Genomic DNA, 21,678 nt, shown 5'->3' with positions numbered 1-21,678 from the left:
AAAAAGAGAAAAAAATAATAATAATAAGATGAGGAATAAATACACAATGAGTAATGATAACTTGGCTACAGTGGCTTGCGAAAGTATTCACCCCCCTTGGCATTTTTCCTATTTTGTTGCCTTACAACCTGGAATTTAAATGGATTTTTGGGGGGTTTGTATCATTTGATTTACACAACATGCCTACCACTTTGAAGATGCAACATCTTTTTTTTATTGTGAAACAAACAAGAAAACTTGAGCGTGCATAACTATTCCCCCCCCCCCCCCACCCCAAAGTCAATACTTTGTAGAGCCAACTTTTGCAGCAATTACAGCTGCAAGTCTCTTGGGGTATGTCTCTATAAGCTTGGCACATCTAGCCACTGATATTTTTGCTCATTCTTCAAGGCAAAACTGCTCCAGCTCCTTCAAGTCATACCACAGATTCTCAATTGGATTGAAGTCTGGGCTTTGACTAGGCCATTCCAAGACTAGGCCATTCCCCTTAAACCACTTGAGTGTTGCTTTAGCAGTATGCTTAGGGTCATTGTCCTGCTGGAAGACCACCTCCGTCCCAGTCTCAAATCTCTGGAAGACTGAAACAGGTTTCCCTCAAGAATGTCCCTGTATTTAGTGCCATCCATCATTCCTTCAATTCTGACCAGTTTCCCAGTCCCTGCCGATGAAAAACATCCCCACAGCATGATGCTGCCACCACCATGCTTAACTGTGGGGATGGTGTTCTCGGGGTGATCAGAGTACCTTCTCCCACATGCCTTTTGGCGAACACCAAACGTGTTTTTTTTGTGTTTTTTTTAAGCAATGGCTTTTTTCTGGCCACTCTTCCGTAAAGCCCAGCTCTGTGGAGTGTACGGCTTAAAGTGGTCCTATGGACAGATACTCCAATCTCCGCTGTGGAGCTTTGCAGCTCCTTCAGTGTTATCTTTGGTCTCTTTGTTGCCTCTCTGAGCAATGCCCTCCTTACCTGGTCCGTGAGTTTTGGTGGGTGGCCCTCTCTTGGCAGGTTTGTTGTGGTGCCATATTCTCCGTGAGATGTTCATAGTTTCGGATATTTTTTTATAACCCAACCCTGATCTGTACTTCTCCACAACTTTGTCCCTGACCTGTTTGGAGAGCTCCTTGGTCTTCATGGTGCAGCTTGCTTGGTGGTGCCCCTTGCTTAGTGGTGTTGCAGACTCTGGGGCCTTTCAGAACAGCTGTATATATACTGAGATCATGTGACAGATCATGTGACACACAGGTGACTTTATTTAACTAATTATGTGACTTCTGAAGGTAATTGGTTGCACCAGATCTTATTTAGGGGCTTCATAGCAAAGGGAGTGAATACAAATGCACGCACCACTTTTCCGTTATTTATTTTTTAGAATTTCTTGAAACAAGTTATTTTTTTAATTTCACTTCACCAATTTGGACTATTTTGTGTATGTCTATTACATGAAATCCAAATAAAAATCCATTTAAATTACAGGATGTAATGCAACAAAATAGGAAAAACGCAAAGGGGGATGAATACTTTTGCAAGGCACTGTATATACACAGAGTTCCAGTACCGAGTCTATGTGCAGGGGTATGAGGTAATTGAGGTAGATATGTACATATAGGTAGGGATAAAGTGACTAGGAAACAGGATTGATAATAAACAGTAGCATCAGCATATGTGATGAGTCAAAAGAGTTAGTACAAAAAGGGTCAATGCAGATAGTCCAGGTAGCTATTGGTTAACTATTTAACGATTTACCAGCTTGGGGGTAGAAGCTGTTCGGGGTGGTCCTGTTGGTTCCAGACTTGGTGCATCGGTACCGCTTGCCATGCAGAAGCAGAGAGAACAGTCTATGACTTGGCTATCTGGAGTCTTTGACAATTTGCTGAATAAGTTAGATCAAACTTACATGTCATGTGATTGTCATGTCAGCTGGATTTGGAGCCTCTTCATCACCATGTATTTAGATTACTAGTATAATGTAGCACTTAGATTCTAAGTAATAATGGATTGTGAGATAATGTTGAATATGTACCATTGTTAATGGTAAAGATTCTCCACCAGATTCATGAAATAGATCATCAACTTTTTTGCTAAACTCTTTCTCATTCTTTCGTTATTTTCTTCCTCGCCTTCCCTTGCTTTCTCTTCCACTCTCTCTCTCTCTCTCTCTCTCTCTCTCTCTCTCTCTCTCTCTCTCTCTCTCTCTCTCTCTCTCTCTCTCTCTCTCTCTCTCTCTCTCCCCTCCACCCTGTTCTCAATGGGAAGAATATGTCATAAGTCACTTTTAAGAGTCTTGTTAATGTTTTGTTTGTCTGTGTTAAAGTTAAATTAGTGTTATTTTTCTAAATGACTATAGACAAAGGGAAATGGATAGTGGTTTCAGAGTGGTCAGTGACTGAGGGAATTATGAAAATATCAATATACCCACTGCTGGAATGGAGAGAGGGAAGGAGGAATGGAGGGAAGGTATAGAGGTTAAACAGTCTTTGTGGTCGGAAGCTTTTCCTGCTTCTTTCTTCACCAACTCTAGAGAATTTCAATTGATGAAATTAATAAAGAAGCATTAGTGCCTCAATATGGTTTCTACATCACTATGCTCATACTGGTTGTTTATGTTCTTATTCTAACTAAACAGTTGTCCACTGAGTCACACTCGTTAGCTCTTACATTGATATGTGTACTTATGTAATTTATTTACTAAACAGTCTTTTGATTGAATACGCAAAACTATTATTCACAAGCTTTTTTACATGTTAAGATTGAACACATAAAACACATTTGCGGTATATACAGTATATAACACTATATTCATTAATTGTCATTAGTACTGGAACACTCATTTACAACAAAGTTAAAATAGGTTATCATCACATAAATGTACATTTTGGATAATACTCACCTTTTGATGATGAAAAGTGAGCATGAAATTAGGTTCTCTTGAGGGTATTCTTTTCCAATAAAAATTCAGACGTGAATCACGGTGAAATAGAGTGGTGGTGTTCTATACTGAACAAAAATATAAACGCAACATGTAAAGTGTTGGTCCCATGTTTCATGAGCTGAAATAAAAGATACCAGAAATTGTGCACACGCATTTTTTCTTTTTTTCTCAAATTTTGTGCACAAATTTGTTTACCTCCCTGTTATTGAGCATTTGTCCTTTGCCAAGATAAAGTTTTGAGGGAGCGTGCAATTGGCATGCTGACTGCAGGAATGTCCACCAGAGCTGTTGCCAGATAATGTAATGTTCATTTCTCTACCATAAGCCGCCTCCAACATCGTTTTAGAGAATCTTGCAGTATGTCCAATCGGCCTCACAACCGCAGACCACGTGTAACCACGCCAGCCCTGGACCTCCACATTCGGCTTCTTCACCTGCGGGATCGTCTGAGACCAGCCACTTGGACAGCTGATGAAACTGTGGTTTTGCACAACCAAATAATTTCTGCACAAACTGTCAGAAACCGTCTCAGGGAAGCTGATCTGTGTGCTTGTCATCCTCACCAGGGTCTTGACCTGACTGCAGTTCGGCGTCGTAACCGACTTCAGTGGGAAAATGCTCACCTTCGATGGCCACTGGCATGCTGGAGAAGTGTGCTCTTCACGGATGAATCCTGTTTCAACTGTAAAGAGCAGATGGCCGACAGAGTTGCATGTATGGCGTCGTGTGGGCGAGCAGTTTGCTGATGTCAACATTGTGAACAGAGTGCCCCATGGTGGCGGTGGGGTTATGGTATGGGCAGGCATAAGCTACAATTGCATTTTATCGATGGGAATTTCAATGCACAGAGATACCGTGACGAGATCCTGAAACTCAGTAAAATCTTTGAAATTGTTGCATGTTGTGTTTATATTTTAATTCAGTGTATGTTTACACAGTTGTGTTTCTGCAGTTATATAGTTATACGTTTGTGGCCAACCCTTCTCCTGATAATGATGAATTGCTTGGAGTGCAGGCTTTTGCTCCAGCCAGACTGTAACACACCTGATTTAGCTAATCAAGGTCCTAATGAACAGCTGATTTGTAGAGTTATTTTGGTAGAGCATGGCGCGAGCAAAAGTCTGCACACCACTACCAGCAGATGGCACTGTTTGACAGCTTATTTCCTTGAAGAACTTGTTTTCAGAACATTCACACACCCACACACTCAGATAAAATGTTTCCCTCTCCATAAGTGTTGCGACTGCTGCTGAGAAGAAGATGGAGGATGATTGGTGGATAAATGAAAAATGAACAGGAACATTTCAACCTTCATACCTGTGTGTGTGTGTGTTTGTGTGTGTTTGTGTGTGTGTATGTGTGTGTTTGTGTGTGTGTTCTCCCTTCAATAACCACAAATATCACTATGGCTGCCTCTAATCCAACACAATTAGATATCAACAGAGGATTATTGCGTTTCAAATGCCATTGGTGTCGATCACTAAGATAATGTGTGTAAAGTTTCATAATTATATTTTAATCACATTCTGTAAGTCATTGAGATCAAACTACCTGAGAAACGGTGAAACTTGTTTTCAGTATTGTAATGTGAATGGAAATTGTTGTGTGTCAGATTTGAGTTAATTGAAAGAAAAGAGAAAGAGATAAAGAAGGTTAGAGATGGAGGGAGGGAGGGAGAAAGAAAGATAGAAAGATAAAAGATGTACAGGAAGAGTAAGAGAGAGTGAGGGAGAATAAGAAGAAGAGAGAAAAATAAAGAGAGATGGGGAGAATGATTAGCAGAGACATCGTGTATCAGACTGAAGTGAGTTTGGATTGATGAGCAATTCTCCGGGGAATTAGCAGTCTGAACGCTGGACTGACTGTTTCTTAAGCTTCTGAAGACTAACTCCCACAGAGAGCGAGAGAGTGTGAGTGTGTGTGAGTGTGTGTAAGTGTGTGTGTGAAGATAGTTATTTGATGACCAAACACTGCACTAAATATTCGTTATGCTTCTTTATATCTATCTTTCATCAGATGAAGGGATGGCAGCTTGGGTCCTCGGGTCATACATTTACTCCTGTCTCCAATCCTAACACACCTGACCAATTACCTGTCGAAGATGTGAAAATATTTGTTGGTCTGATGTGTGTAATGAGGAACATCCTGACGCTACACTTGAAGCATTTATGAAACTGCTTCTTCTGGCTACTGATAAGCATGTGCCCATCAAGAAACTAACTGTCAGAACTGCCAAATCCCCATGGATAGATTATTAATTGAAAAAGTGTATGGCTGAGAGGGATGAGGCAATGGGAATAGCAAATAAGTCTGACAACATAGCAGACTGGGAAACTGAGAAATCACGTAACTAAACTAAACAAAAAGAAGAAGAAACTATACTATGGAACAAAGTTGAATGATATAAAGAATGATAGTAAAAAGCTCTGGAGTACTTAAAAAGAAATTCTAGGCAAAAAAGCAAACTCGGCTCCATCCTTCATTGAGACAGATGGCTTGTTCATAACAAAACCCTTTGATATTGCCAACCATTTTAATAACTTTTTTGTTGACAAGATTCGTGGTCCTCTGTAGCTCAGCTGGTAGAGCACGGCGCTTGTTACGCCAGGGTAGTGGGTTCGATCCCCGGGACCACCCATACACAAAAATGTATGCACGCATGACTGTAAGTCGCTTTGGATAAAAGCGTCTGCTAAATGGCATATTATTAATATTAATTAATTACATGCAAACAACAAATGCTGAGCCTTCATGTTCATACATAATGGACAAAATAATGATTGACAAGCACTGTAGTTTTGAGTTCAGCAAAGTGTGTGTGGAAGAGGTGAAATATTAATAAATAAGGACAAACCACCTGGTACCGACAACCTGGATGGTAAATTGCTGAGATTGGTAGCGGAATACATTGTGACATGTTTGCCAGTTCTTCAATTTAAGCCTAGAAGACGGTGTGTGCCCCCAGACATGGAGGGAGGCAAAGGTCATTCCGCTACCCAAGAATAGCAGAGCACCCTTTAATGGTTCAAACAGCCGACCAATCACCCTGTTACAAGTGCTCAGTAAACTTTTGAAAAAAATGTTTGTAAAAAGTTATTTTACAGAAAACTAATTAACAACAGACTTTCAGCATGCTTATAGGGAAGGGCACTCAACATGCTCGGCGCTGACACAAATAACTGATAATTGGCTGAAAGAAATTGATAGTGTTGTGGAACATTTTATGAAAGATTCTGACACCATAATAATAATAAGATTGCGGGAGCTGATTTGTTAGACTTCAGTGCAGCTTTTGATTGATAATAACCTATTGAAAAAACGTAGGTGTTATGGATTTGCATCCTCTGCATTATTATTGATTGAGAGTTACCTATCTAATAGAACACAGAAGCTTTTCGTTAATGGAAGCCTCTTTCATACAAATTCAGTTGAGTGTGGTGTACCACAGGGCAAAAGCATGTGTGTCTATGTACACTGACAACTCAACAGTATACATGTCGGCTGCAACAGTAAAATAAATAACTGACACCCTTAACATAGAGCTCCAGTCAGTTTTAGAATGGGTAACTAGCAATAGGCTACTAGCAATAGGCTCCTCCCCCTCCCCCCCTCCTCCCTCTCTGTGGATGACTTCGTCAACCATTTTGAAAAGAAGGTTGACGACATCCGATCCTCGTTTGTTGAGTCAAATGATACTGCTGGTCCTGCTCACACTGCCCTACCCTATGCTTTGACTTCTTTCTCCCCTCTCTCTCCAGATGAAATCTTGCGTCTTGTGACGGCCGGCCGCCCAACAACCTGCCCGCTTGACCCTATCCCCTCCTCTCTTCTCCAGACCATTTCCGGAGACCTTCTCCCTTACTTCACCTCGCTCATCAACTCATCCTTGACCGCTGGCTATGTCCCTTCCGTCTTCAAGAGAGCGAGAGTTGCACTCCTTCTCAAAAAACCTACACTCGATCCCTCCGATGTCAACAACTACAGACCAGTATCCCTTCTTTCTTTTCTCTCCAAAACTCTTGAGCATGCCGTCTTTAGCCAACTCTCTTGCTATCTCTCTCAGAATTACCTTCTTGATCCAAACCAGTCAGGTTTCAAGACTGGTCATTCAACTGAGACTGCTCTTCTCTGTGTCACGGAGGCTCTCCGCACTGCTAAAGCTAACTCTCTCTCCTCTGCTCTTGTCCTTCTAGACCTGTCTGCTGCCTTTGATACTGTGAACCATCAGATCCTCCTCTCCACCCTCTCCGAGTTGGGCATCTCCGGCGCGGCTCACTCTTGGATTGCGTCCTACCTGACAGGTCGCTCCTACCAAGTGGCGTGGCGAGAATCTGTCTCCGCACCACGTGCTCTCACCACTGGTGTCCCCCAGGGCTCAGTTCTAGGCCCACTCCTATTCTCGCTATACACCAAGTCACTTGGCTCTGTCATATCCTCACATGGCCTCTCCTAACATTGCTACGCAGACGACACACAACTAATCTTCTCCTTTCCCCCTTCTGATAACCAGGTGACGAATCGCATCTCTGCATGTCTGGCAGACATATCAGTGTGGATGACTGATCACCACCTCAAGCTGAACCTCGGCAAGACGGAGCTGCTCTTCCTCCCGGGGAAGGACTGCCCGTTCCATGACAAACACTGACAGACTGGAGCTCAGAGACCAAGGAAACATTACTATATGAAAATAAAAAAATGTCTTTCTCATAAGGGTATAGAGTGTTCATGTACACCTGAACATGGCATACACTTGGAGGATTGCAAACGGGTAAATTACTGTATTTAAATCTGAAATCCGCCAATAACTCAAACCAAACATTTCCTCTACAAGATTTTATTTTATTTAACTAGGCAAGTCAGTTAAGAACAAATTCTTATTTACGATCATGGCCTACCCCAGCCAAACCATCCCCTAACCCGGATGACGCCGGGCCAATTGTGCCCGATTACAGCTGGTTGTGATACAGCCCGGGATCAAACCTGGGTCTGTAGTGATGCCTCAAGCACTGCAATGCAGTGCCTTAGACCGCGGCGCCACTCAGGATCCCATGAGCCCAGGATCCAAATTAAGCTTGCACACAGTAGACTAGGCCTAAATATTAATGATACTGGCAAAAGAGGAAAATAACGCCGATACATTTTGGAGGAATGAATAACTAAATATAAGGGGAAAACATGATTCATGATTCAATTTCTAATAGGAATGCGCGTTTGTGGTGAGATTGGCTTCTTCATTACACTCAACGATTGAGGTAGGCCTGATTGATATTTCACCATCTCTTTTCTTCTCTGCTTCAGTTTAGGACTTCTCCAGGGAGAAGGATGAAGTGTCCACTAGACGATGATCTAAGGTCAGTGTGTTGTGTTTCCTGTAGCTCAATTGGTAGAGCATGGCGCTTGCAACAACAGGGTTGTGGGTTTGATTCTCACAAGGGGCCAGTATGAAAAAATGTATGCACTCACTAACTGTAAGTTGCTCTGGATAAGAGTGTCTCCTAAAATGCTAATGATTGAGGTGAGGGTAAACTGATCCTAGATCTGTTGTTAGAAGCTCCTCAGGGAACTCTGTTTACACTTGCTCCTCACATCTCTCCCTAAAGACCTCATCACGCTACCTGAATAATTCACTAGTTTACACACACACATTTCCCTTTAGTCAAATTAATAAAAATAGCCTATGACTAAAAGAGATGTCAAATAATAAATCAGAAATTCTCTCTAAAACGTCTCAAATTGTCTTTAAAACGTTTGATTAGATATAAGGTCTAGATTGCTCTGCTAGATGGGTTCGACAGCAGCAGTCAGAGCATGTGATTCTGAATGATCTGGCTGAACTGTACAGTACTGTATCACACTTTAAAGAACTCAAAGCACTTTGCATTCAGAGGAGACCTAACTTCTGGACAATTCCACAGTAACAGAATGACGCTGAGACTTTTTCACTTTAAACGTAGACTGAACAAAACCATTGATTGCAAAGTTAAACAAACCATATAACTACAGTGGGATCCGAAATGTCAGTGCAAATAGTCCGAACAAACTTAATGATGGTGTTGGAGTCGTGCCTGGCCATGCAGTCATGGGTGAACAGGGAGTACAGTAGGGGACTGAGCATGCACTCCTGAAGGGCCCCCGTGTTGAGGATCAGTGTGGCAGATGTGTTGTTAACTACCCTTACCACCTGGGGGCGGCCCGTCAGGAAGTCCAGGCAGGATCCAGTTGCAGAGGGAGGTGTTTAGTCCCAGGATCCTTAGCTTAGTGATGAGCGTTGAGGACACTATGGTGTTGAATGCTGAGCTGTAGTCAATGAATAGCATTCTCACGTAGGTGTTCCTCTTGTCCAGGTGAGAAAGGGCAGTGTGGAGTGCAATAGAGATTGCATCAGCTGTGGATCTGTTGGGGAGGTATGCAAATTGGAGTGGGTCTAGGGTTTCTGGGATAATGGTGTTGATGTGAGCCATGACCAGCCTTTCAAAGCACTTCATGGCTACAGACGTCAGTGCTACGGGTCGGTAGTCATTTAGGCAGGTTATCTTAGTGTCCTTGGGCACGGGGACTATGGTGGTCTGCTTGAAACATGTTGGTATTACAGACTCAGTCAGGGACATGTTGAAAATGTCAGTGAAGACACTTGCCAGTTGGTCAGCACATGCTCGGAGTACATGTCCTGGTAATCCGTCTGGCCCTGCGGCCTTGTGAATGTTGACCTGCTTAAAAGTCTTACTCACATTGGCTATGGAGAGCGTGATCACATAGTCATCCGGAACAACTGGTGCTCTCATGCATGCTTCAGTGTTGCTTGCCTCGAAGCGAGCATAGAAGTGGTTTAGCTCGTCTGGAAGTCTTGTGTCACTGGGCAGCTCGCGGCTGTGCTTCCCTTTGTAGTCTGTAATAGTTTTCAAGAGTATTGACTCTTTGCCTGTTTGATGGTTCGTCGGAGGGAATAGCGGGATTTCTTATAAGCGTCCGGGTTAGAGTCCCGCTCCTTGAAAGTGGCAGCTCTACCCTTTAGCTCAGTGCGGATGTTGCCTGTAATCCATGGCGTCTGGTTGGGGTATGTACATACGGTCACTGTGGGGACGACATCATCGATGCACTTATTGATAAGCCAGTGACTGATGTGGTGTACTCCTCAATGCTATCTGAAGAATCCCGGAACATGTTCCAGTCTGTGCTAGCAAAACAGTCCTGTAGCTTAGCATCTGCGTCATCTGACCACTTTTTTATTAACCGAGTCACTGGTGCTTCCTGCTTTAGTTTTTGTTCATAAGCGGGAATCAGGAGGATAGAGTTATGGTCAGATTTGCCAAATGGAGGGCGAGGGAGAGCTTTGTATGCGTCTCTGTGTGTGGAGTAAAGGTGGTCTAGAGTTTTTTTCCCTCTGGTTACACATTTAACATGCTGGTAGAAATTAGGTAGAACGGATTTAAGTTTCCCTGCATTAAAGTCCCCGGCCACTAGGAGCGCTGCCTCTGGATGAGCGTTTTCCTGTTCACTTATGGCCTTATACAGCTCATTCAGTGCAATCTTAATGCCAGCATTGGTTTGTGGTGGTAAATAGACAGCATGAAAAATATAGATGAAAACTCTATTGGTAAATAGTGTGGTCTACAGCTTATCATAAGATACTCTACCTCAGGCGAGCAAAACCTCGAGACTTCCTTAGTATTTGATTTTGTGCACCAGCTGTTGTTTACAAATATACACAGACCGCCACCCCTTGTCTTACCGGAGTCAGTCGTTCTATCCTGCCGATGTAGCGTATAGCCCGCTAGCTGTATGTTGTCCATGTCGTCGTTCAGCCACAACTCGGTGAAACATAAGATATTACAGTTTTTAATGTCCCGTTGGTAGGATAACCGTAATCTTAGGTCATCCAATTTATTCTCAAATGATTGAACATTGGCTAAAAGGATTGATGGAAGAGGCAGTTTACTCACTCGCCGTCGGATCCTTACAAGGCACCCGACCTACGTCCACGATATCTCTGTCTCTTTCTCATGCGAATGACGGGGATTTGGGCCTTGTCGGGTGTCTGTAGGATATCCTTCGTGTCTGACTTGTTGAATAAATAATCTTTGTCCAATACGAGGTGAGTAATCGCTGTCCTGATATCCAGAAGCTCTTTTTGGTTATAAGAGACGATGGCAGAAACATTATGTACAGAATAAATTCCAAATAATGCGGAAAAACACACATAATAGTACAATTGGATAGAAGGCTGTAAAACGTGAGTTAGAACGTTTTTATTTTATACAGTCATTATTGCATATCTTTATCAAGGGTGTCAATAATTTCGGACCCCACTATACTGTACATACACAATGACTATTTTAAACAATTTCCACTGAATTATTTTCCAAAAACACATTTACTCGAATAACAGTGCAGATGTAAAATTTGGTAACAGAATGACGGTAAAATTTCCCCCAGTTTTAATGTGACCACATTTTACAAAAACTCTAAATATCTACTCCGAATTAAGATTCAAAGATGTCTGCAGAAAGAATGGGGTGTCAGCTATGATATGACACCTTGAGTTTGAAAAAATATATTTTGGTTATTGAACTACAGTAAGTGAAGTGGATTAACACCCGGTAACAGAATGATGGTAACAGAATGACATCATGGGTCCCTGATCTGTACTATACATAAATGCATAATTATGAATGTAATTAGGTAGAAAAATGTAATATACTCCTTTGCATGTTTGGGTATTATTCTACAAACTGGCTATAATTGTAAGCAAACAATTTCCAAACAAGATCAAAGTTGGTAGGTCTGGACCGGACCAAATCTGTAACAATTATAGATGTCTATGTCTCACAAGTTTGGAAATCACAGTACAGTACAGTAGAGTATAGTTCAGTAGAGTACAGTACAGCACAATATAGTACACAATACAGTAAATTATACTGTATTCTACTCTAGTGTACTAAACTCTACTCTACTATACAGTACTATACTGTATTGTACTGACTTATACTATACTCTTCTGTTCTTTACTGTTCTGTACTGTGCTGTCCAAACTTGTGAAACAGACCGATCAGTGATTGGTTAAGATTTGGACTGACCACATTTCAACAACTTTCAACGTCCATGGACGTCCGGTGTCGGTCAGTGCTCAGTGGGTGAGAGGGCTGGTTAAAGTAAATGGATAGAGAGGGGGCTCATGGGTAGGTGTCAGTAAGAGATGGGAGAGGTGACATTAACTGAAGAGAGAGAGAAGAGAGACAGGGAGAGAGAAAGGGAGGGGTTGTCCAGACTGTTTTCACACGCTTGCTTTGACCATGCGATAGAAAGAGAAAGGAAACAGTTATGAGCTGAACATAACAGTATTCCAGTGACCCAACTGTGGTTTGTGACCTCTATGAATTCCCATTGTAGCCAATTCAGTTGCAGTCATTCTGTTACGGATATTGTTGGTCATTCTATTACCAATTTGGTAACACTTTAACCACTTAATAAATCATAAACCTAATTATTATCAGTAAAAACACTATAACTAATTGGTAGGTCTACCTTTACTTGTTACTTCTGTGAACTTTCATTATCCTCCCTCATGAGGGAGAGAAATTCGAAAATATCTTAAAGATGTTTTGGTAACAGAATGAAAAGACAATATGCAATATTTCTTAAACTGACAGAAGGAAAATAATTTTTGCAAAACTAAATAAAAATGTTGATATTAGTATGCAGGTGTATTTACTTCAAAATTGTGTTTTTATGTATTTCTAATACCTTAAGTCTTTTGCTGCTAGATGTTTTCTAAGACCCCTTTTCCATCGGTTTGACCAGATATCAAAGCCTTTGCCTATTCCACATTTTTAGGATGGAAAATAGACAAGTGTCTATGTCTTGATAAAAAACTAAAAAAACTGACTCTTAGCTTTCATCTGACACCAAATGTAATATGCTCTTATGAACTTCACATTAATGCTCATAGGGCTCTTTACATGGAAATGCCCTTCTCTGAAATTCTCTCTAGGACATCTGAACCATTTTCACTGAAGCATTTAATCACACTCCATGTACCACCAATGTAGGCATAGCAGTGGTTCCCAAACTGTGGGCCTGGACCCACTTGTGGGTCGCAGCAGGTGTCCAGGTTGGTTGCGGGATGACATTGCCCACATTTTTTTATATATACATTTTCAGGATAGAAAAACACTTTCAGTGTAAACTTAAACGACTAAAACCAAATAGAAACTATATAGAAAAGATAATGGACCTATTTATTTTTCAATAATAGCCTATAATCTTTGAGCATTTACAATCAACAAAATAGCAGCTAGACAATCAGGCCTCCATTGATTTTGTTATGTTTGAGCATAGCATTAGCCATGTCAAAATGCGTAGAATTTTATGAAATTATCTTTAAAACTGCAAAATGTTCTCCATCTCCATGGCAGGATGTGTGGGATTGCAGGAGATTAGCTTTGAAAGGGCAAAATGTTCTCTCTGCTGACAAGATAATATTTTGTACTTATTCTTTGGTCTGTGTGTTTTTTCACCGCTCAACCCTTATGGTGGGTCGCGATTCAAAAGACATCTCAATTGGTGGGTCAGGAAGCAAAAAGGTTTGGGAACGTCTGGCCTATAGCACCCATTGCTGAATATTCATTATAGCAATGACGTGCTGTATTTCTGTCTCTTCTTCTACTTGTCATGCACTGCTCTCTGTTCTGAGGTGAATAAGTGAATATTTTATTCACATTTAATCTCTGTCCATTTCTCTTCATTCCCACAGGTCTGTCAATATTTACCTAATATTTACCTGTTCTCTGTCACAGCTCTGTCAATGTTTACCCGTTCTGTGTTTAGTGTGCTCAGGAGATAGTCTGGCGATTGTCTTATTGATGATGTGATTGGGTTATTCTCTGTCACAGCTCTGTCAATATTTACCCATTCTATCTTTAGTGTGCTCATGAGATTGTCTGTCGATCGCCTTATCAATTATGTGATTGGGTTATTAATGATGTGATTGGGTTATTGATGATGTGATTTGGTTATTAATTGGTTTATTTATTAGGAGATGAATGAGCAGTATCTCTTTACACTGCTGTCATTTCTTTATTTCCACCAGTTAGAATGCCAGTGTTCCAGTCACTTTACAGTCTGTATCTCCAACAGTCTTTATTTCAGCAGGTAGAGAGAAACAAAACAGACAGAACACAAACCAAGCAGAACACAAAATCAAGCCTATTTTATGATTTGGGTATTTTCCAGATTCCTGTGTTTTCTCATCTTTGATTCATGGTATGATATTCACATCAAGTAATAAAACACTTCTCTGTAGTCGATCCCAAGATACTGTATCTCAAAACACTGTATTTCATTTTCAGTTTAGTATGTAGGCCCCATTGTGTACATTCCCATCAGGCACAAACAGGTTAACCCTAATGTTGTTTTCATGTTATTTAAACATTTTGTCAACTTAAGTAATTAATAAAAAACAAATTAGATTGGTAACACATCAAGATGTACATTTCCCTAAATAATTTCAACTTCAATTTCAGTAACTGGGCTTGATGTTTGATATATCTGCCATTGAATGATGTTGGTCAACAAAATACATATGAATCACAACATGATGTTGAAGTCTATTCCCAGTGGGTTGTTGGAGCAAAGCAGTTATGTCAGGCAGTACTGTTGTTCACAAATGACATGTTTGTAAGTCAAGGGGGCACAGCTGAAGTGTCTGCTAGTTTTCATCCTTGCCTTTTAATCAAAGACTGATTCAGACCTGGGAAACCAGGTGTGTGCACTCTGACCAATCATTGCACTTTATAAATCAATAAATTCTATTAATTGGTTAATTAAGAGAACTGAAAAGCAGCAGGACTGGGGTCCTAGAGGAATCGAGCTCTGCATTCTACCAGCTTTATGCATTATAATGGGCCACTGCTCACTATTTACATTTCTACTTTAACATCTTAAGGTGATACCATGAGTGTATTATGTCGTTTGTGTGAGTTGTTATCTGTGCGTGCATGCTTATGTGGGTGTGCGTGTCAACTCATTTTGTTGAGATACTGTTCATTCTTAACTTTTATTGATCCAAGTTCATCTCATGACATCATATATATTTTACCATTAACACCTTTTTTCATTCCGTTCAATTCCCTCCAAAACCAAAAACAGACAGAAAACCAGGAAAGAAAACCAGAACTTTAAAGATTTTCTGCAAAATGTGGCATATGTATATATTGCATCATGTAGTGTTTACAAACAAATGTACATCAATACAGAATAAATATACTGTTATCGCGGGACAGTAACTGAGTTTGTTGTTTTCTCGGAGAGAGGGACTACTTTTTTACAAGGAGTACTCGTACTCTTCTGCGCTGCGGCGGCCGAAGTCCATCCACCCGTTGTAGTCCCGGTCTTTTATCCGGTGGTTAGCACTGAGACCGCTAGCTCTGCTGTTCACTGTCGAGTTCTTACGGATAGAACCTAGAGGGAGGGAGGAAAGAAGAGAGAGCTATAACACCTGTTTCTCTTCTACTGGTGTGAGTCTTTGTGACGGGTTAAACAATTTGGCTGCCCCACACGCATGCAGAGACATACTATATCAACAGAAGGGCTGTGGGAATGTGATTTATTAGCTAAGGAATTAACCAGATAGAGAGTAGGTAACATAAGACATGGCTAACACTGGAGATATCTGATCGTGGTTGTTTGACTGGCGTGTGAACTATGGTAATATTGATGGTGTTCGTGTCACTGGGGAGCTTTTAACACTCCTCCCATGCCACCCACATACACACACACATACACACACACACACACACACACACACACGCACACACACACATTGTCATTGTAGGAGGTGTAACTGTCAAGCGTGTTACAGCGAGTCCCTCACATACTCCCTGTGAGCCAAGACACTTCACAGGTCTCAGAATGATCTCTCTGTGTGTGTGTGTGTGTGTGTGTTTGTGCCTGTGCATGTGCATGTGTGTCAGAGGCCAGTGTTCTAAGCCCAACCCTCCGTCTGGTTATATAATGAATAACAGCCTTTACTATAGTCCCCTGTAGCTCAGTTGGTAGAGCATGGTGTTTGCTACGCCAGGGTTGTGGGTTCGTTTCCCACGGGGGGCCAGTATGAAAAAAATATATATGTGCACTCACTAACTGTAAATTGCTCTGGATAAGAGCATCTGCTAAATTACTAAAATGTTAAATACTTATTTGGGTTCAGAGCAAATATTAAACCCCTCTTTCTCCCTCTCAATTTTTCTGACTTGTTGTATTCCCTCTCTCTCTTTTGCTTTACATCTGTTTCTCTGACCCTTCCCCCTGTCTCTGTCTCATTGACACCGTAGAGTGATGCACATAATAACAGACTAGCTGTGTAGGTCGTGATTTCATGGTACAAACTGTGAACATGAACTTTTGAAGCAATAAAGTTAGAATTTCTGGCATGTTGCATTAAAGGCCCAGTGCTGTCAAAAACTAGATTTTCCTGTGTTTTATATATATTTACACACTATGAGGTTGGAATAATATTGTGAAATTGTGAAAATTATGATAATACCCTTTCAGTGTAAGAGCTGTTTGAAAAGGTCGCCAGAAATGTCAGCTTGTTTTGGTGTGATGGAGTTTTGGCCTTCAATGTTGACATATTGCCTGGCTACCCAGACTCCTTGCTCCGGCCAAATGCTACGCCACGCCCACAGACTTTAGTTTCTTCTTCGCAATGTGTCTGGATCTGAGTTCCTCCCCAACCCTTCACCGAATGCGAACACATTTGGGGCCGTGTGATTGGTCCAGAAACCAATGGGTTGGGCCAGAGCCAGAACACACGGGGATAAAGCGGGGGTTTGAAAATTGGTCATAGGCTTTGATACACTGATGGGTTAAAGACAATCCAATCGATGATGACTTTGTTTTGTACAACGCCCCTCTTCACCACAAACGACTTCAATGATGGCGGTCTCAGACTAAAGCATGTAGCGAACGACAGAGCAGCGGAAGAATTTAGTGTGAGTCATCAGGCTAGGTGACATCGTAATGTAGTAAATTAGTTAATAGACCAATAAGAAAGTGTTCCAAACCTCTCTGTCAATAACAGCTAATTTTCTGTTTCCCCCTCCCCACTCAGACCAATCCAAACAGTCCCAGCAAAATTCTTGCTTGAGAAATTGCCCTTTGCTAAGAAGCTATTCTATTCTATTGAAGCACTTATATATTTATCTCAGATGGAAGTAGTAAATTCGGATTGTTTTGTGAACTTTATCATAAGTAGTTGTTGAAGTGGGCACTTACAATGTTCTACCGCTTGAGTATAACGGCACCTCTTACAGAATACATGCCAAAACTAACTCATTAGATAGACTGTGATGACACCAAGGCTATCTTCAGTAGCCCCATGGTACTATCCGTCCACGTCTTTATCATGCTGTTCTCTGTCTGTTATCTTCTGAACGGAGGTGTGTGTGTGTGTCTGTGTATGTGTGTGCGTGTGTGTATAACATCACACTAACTCAGACAGAATATCTAAAGCTCGGACAGAATATCTCTACAGTTGTTGTCAGCTAGTGTAAAAGCCCCGACTGAGATCTCCCCTGATCCTGTCACAGAACAAGTGTCTTTATAGATCCTGTCACTGACAAAGCAGAGACATTTAAGGAGATGGAACGAAAGCCAAAGACCAGAAAGATATACACACACACACTTTCATGTACAAACCACGAAAGCTTTTCAAAACCACAAGCCATTTAGACCAAACAACACACTCTCACTTTAATAGCGATCAGAGTGAAAGAGAGAGGGAGAGGTTCTAAAAATTACTTGAAGAGAACAATGTGAGCTTTATTCATATTTTCTCGCTTCTCTCTCTCTCTCCCTTTTGTCTCTCTCTTCTCTCTCTCCCTCATATCTTCTATCATTCTCCCTCTCTTCTCTCTCTACCTCATCTCTCTCTTTCCACTCCCTCCCTCATGCCTCTCTCTCTCCTGCCTGTTTCTCTCTCTCTTTCTCTCTCTCTCTCACACACACACACACACACACACACACACTCACACACTCACTCACTCACTCACTCACTCACTCACTCACCCACCTTTCCGTGAGGAGATGAGTCTAGCCAACAATTCACTGAGGTTGGCTCTGGAGTCTCCACCTTCTTCTACCGTATATGGGATGGTATTGTCCAAAGGGGCGGAGCGTGTCTGTCTGAGGCGTGGCTCGGAGAGGTAGTGGGCGTTGGCTTCAAGACGTGCTATCAAAGGGAATACGAAACACCTTGTTAGCTTTTGTCTACTGTCTTGGGTTGGTGCAATTCAATGACATAGCTACAAAAATTATGATAATATAATGGATATAATCTTTTATTGCTATTGCCTCTTTCTAGAGCCCAAGGATTGCCATAAAAAGCATAAACATTAATCATATCATCAGGACACCAGTTTGAACAAAAATGTATTAATCGGTTCCATTGTACCAGGAAAGATGAATCAAGCGCAGCTCAGGTATTTGAAGGTATTTGATAGAAATGTATTTGACATCCAGATGTGGTACATCTCCCTGTTCTTACCTTCAGAAGAAGGGAGCATGGCAGGGCGGCCCTCTTGGAGGGGGGGAGAGGACTGGGGTCGTCCCAAACAGCCAGTGGACAGGACCACCAACAGAACACACACACACAACCCCGCAGTCATCTAGGGGAGAGAGAGCGGAAGAGGGGTAGCGGTGAGAGGAGTGGAGAGGACTGTGACATAAAGGTGTAAACTGCTTCTTTCTTCTGTCTGCTATGTTCAGCGCTGCTCCGGGAAAAACCAAGCTACCACTTAACTCATTTACTGTAAGTGTTGACTTGTTTATCCAAAAGAGGCATTAGTGATGTGATAAGGTCATTGAATTGTTCTGGAGATACTTAGCAAAACCGCAAAAATCATTTTCCTCCTCTTTCACTCCTGATCTTTCTTTCTCTTCCCTCCCCTCAGAGATCTCTTCACTCATTGAGTCAGAATATTACTGAATTACTGATTATTAGTCAAAATAAAATATGCTACAATAGAATATACCAGAATAGAATATAATGGAGACTAAAGTGATCTTTGGAAAATCTGACATATTTTACCCTAAAAGACAAAATGACACAAAGTTAAGTATGGCACATTAATTGTCCATCTGAATGGCTGATAAATGTCAGCAGTCTGTAATGTGGTCTATGGGGAGACCAGTGAGGTCACTGTCAGTTGTTCCCATCACTAAACCTACACTTAAGCTGATGCACTTCAACCGATCATTCACATACACTTCAACAGATCACTCATTACACACACGGCAGTCCAAGCTACATAATTGATCTACTTGATCAAACACAACTGTGGTCCTCTGTAGCTCGATTGGTAGAGCATGGCGCTTGTAACACCAGGGTAGTGGGTTTGATCCCTGGGACCACCCATACGTAAAAATGTATGCACACATGACTGTAAGTCGCTTTGGATAAAAGCGTCTGCTAAATGGCATATTATATTATTATTATTACAACCTAACAAGAAAATATAGCATTTTAATTACATTAAAAGATTGTTCTCCAGATTTCTTGTTCTTATACCTGACTCAAGAACAACTACATCCAATTAGGTAATTCATTTGTTCTCAATGAACTGAATAAAGGTTTGATAAGTAGAGAAATAGAGAGAAAAACACTCATAGAGCAAGAGAAAAAAGGAAGAATTTCTGTTCTTACCTTGAGGAAAGAGAGAGAGTCCTTGTGTTGGAGGAGTGAGTGAGAGAGGGATGAAGGGACTTCTCCGCTCAGAGAGAGAGACACCCCTTATATACACCCCTGCTCTCCAACCAGTGTGTGTGTGCGCTATGTTTTGTGTCAGCTTTTACCTCAATGATGACTCAGTCTGTGTGTCATTTTGTGTTTTCTAAGGGTGTGTGTTTGTGTGAGCTTGGTTATGCCCATTAGGCCCTCTAGGGGGCATTACCTATATGTTAGACCAGACCAGCTAACCTGGATTGCAACCAGTAAACACATATTGTAGAATTTAGATTTTGAATTAGGTATGACAGACTTCCAGATGTAATGAGAGAGAGAGAGAGAGAGAGAGAGAGAGAGAGAGAGAGAGAGAGAGAGAGAGAGAGAGAGAGAGAGAGAGAGAGAGAGAGAGAGAGAGAGAGAGAAGAGAATGGCCCTTGGTATCTACCTCTCCAGTCCCACAATTACACAGCTATGTTCACTATGTCTCCCCCTTTCTCTCTCCCCACCACCTCTCTCTCTCTCTCTTCTCCCCCTCTCTCTCTCTCCTTCTCCTTTCTCTCTCCCCCTCCATCCTCCCTTTCTATCTCTCTCTTGCTCTCTTTCAGTTGATTGGATGGGAATATGAGGGATTAAAGCGACTCTTCGATCACCGTGGTGACCTGATCAATCAGTTCTAATCACTAGGCATTGATCAGCTGTCTCAGGTTAATATCCTCGTTAAGGGAACAACATCCTAACAATCTATCAGAGGGTTTACAACGCTGTCACAGAGAGCAAGTCTTCACTTGTCTTTTCACTGGTCTCCTCCAGCTCCAAGGACCCTTTCAAGCCACTTATATTATGATATCATTACCACAGATGAAGCTTGTAAGCATGTGGACTGAGAGTCTTTCTCTTATACTTCCCCCTTCTCCTTTTTCTCATATTCTAAACTATCTCTCCCGCTCTTTCGCTAGAAACGCTCTTTCTTTCCTCCTTCCTGTCTCTCTCTCTCTCTCTCTCTCTCTCTCTCTCTCTCTCTCTCTCTCTCTCTCTCTCTCACTCACTCACTCACTCACTCACTCACACACACACCCATACAACCTCCCCCCTGTAATTCACACTCTGCACTCACACACACACACACAGTCTTTCTGTCTTTCAGTCTTTAGGTGGAGATGGTGTAACATTGGCTGTAGCCACACACATACACTAGTGTGGGAGGCGCAGCCAAGCCTGTTCCAATTTGAATTGATTAGCCCTGCTATGGGTGGCGTAGGAGGTATGTATGTGTGTGTGAGCGTGGGTACGTGTTTGTGTGATAGCGAAGGTGCATGCGTGTGTGTGGTTGTGTGGTTGTGTGTGGTGTGTGTGTTTGGGTGTGTGTTTGTGTGATGGTGTGGGTGCGTTCGTGTGTGTTGTTGTGTGTGTGTGTGTGGTTTTGTGTTTGTGGGTATGTGTGTGTGGGTGTGTGTGTTTGGTTGTGTGTGTGTGTGGGTGTATGGGTGTGTGGGATTGGATCCATAGCAGTGTCGAGCCAACCAGCACATAACTTGTAAGAACAGCACACAACTTGTAAGAACAGCACACAACTTGTAAGGATAGCACACAACTTGTAAGGACAGTGCACAACTTGTAAGAACAGCACACAACTTGTAAGAACAGTGCACAACTTGTAAGAACAGCACACAACTTGTAAGAACAGCGCACAACTTGTAAGGACAGCGCACAACTTGTAAGAACAGCGCACAACTTGTAAGAACAGCACACAACTTGTAAGGACAGTGCACAACTTGTAAGAACAGCACACAACTTGTAAGAACAGCACACAACTTGTAAGAACAGCACACAACTTGTAAGAACAGTGCACAACTTGTAAGGACAGTGCACAACTTGTAAGGACAGTGCACAACTTGTAAGAAGAGCACACAACTTGTAAGGACAGTGCACAACTTGTAAGAACCGCACACAACTTGTAAGAACAGCACACAACTTGTAAGAACAGCACACAACTTGTAAGAACAGCACACAACCTGTAAGGACAGCGCA

The 21,678-nt window shown here is 41.8% G+C and overlaps 1 protein-coding gene across 1 annotated transcript; it reads right to left on the bottom strand.

Moving 5' to 3' along the window:
- Positions 1-14,968: 14,968 nt before the first annotated feature.
- cckb (cholecystokinin b) lies at positions 14,969-19,697 on the bottom strand. The gene is made up of 4 exons (XM_041901954.2): positions 19,630-19,697; positions 18,472-18,592; positions 17,998-18,156; positions 14,969-15,386 (listed from the first exon to the last, which is right to left on the bottom strand). The coding sequence occupies exons 2-4, from the start codon at positions 18,590-18,592 to the stop codon at positions 15,250-15,252; spliced, it is 417 nt and encodes a 138-aa protein (XP_041757888.1). The 5' UTR covers positions 19,630-19,697; the 3' UTR covers positions 14,969-15,249.
- Between the last annotated feature and the right edge of the window lie 1,981 nt (positions 19,698-21,678).

This window comes from Coregonus clupeaformis, chromosome 17, assembly GCF_020615455.1.
Source record: "Coregonus clupeaformis isolate EN_2021a chromosome 17, ASM2061545v1, whole genome shotgun sequence".
NCBI classification, from domain to species: Eukaryota; Metazoa; Chordata; class Actinopteri; order Salmoniformes; family Salmonidae; genus Coregonus; species Coregonus clupeaformis.
Note: the sequence above shows the minus strand (reverse complement) of the source record. Positions and strands in the feature narration are given on the sequence as shown.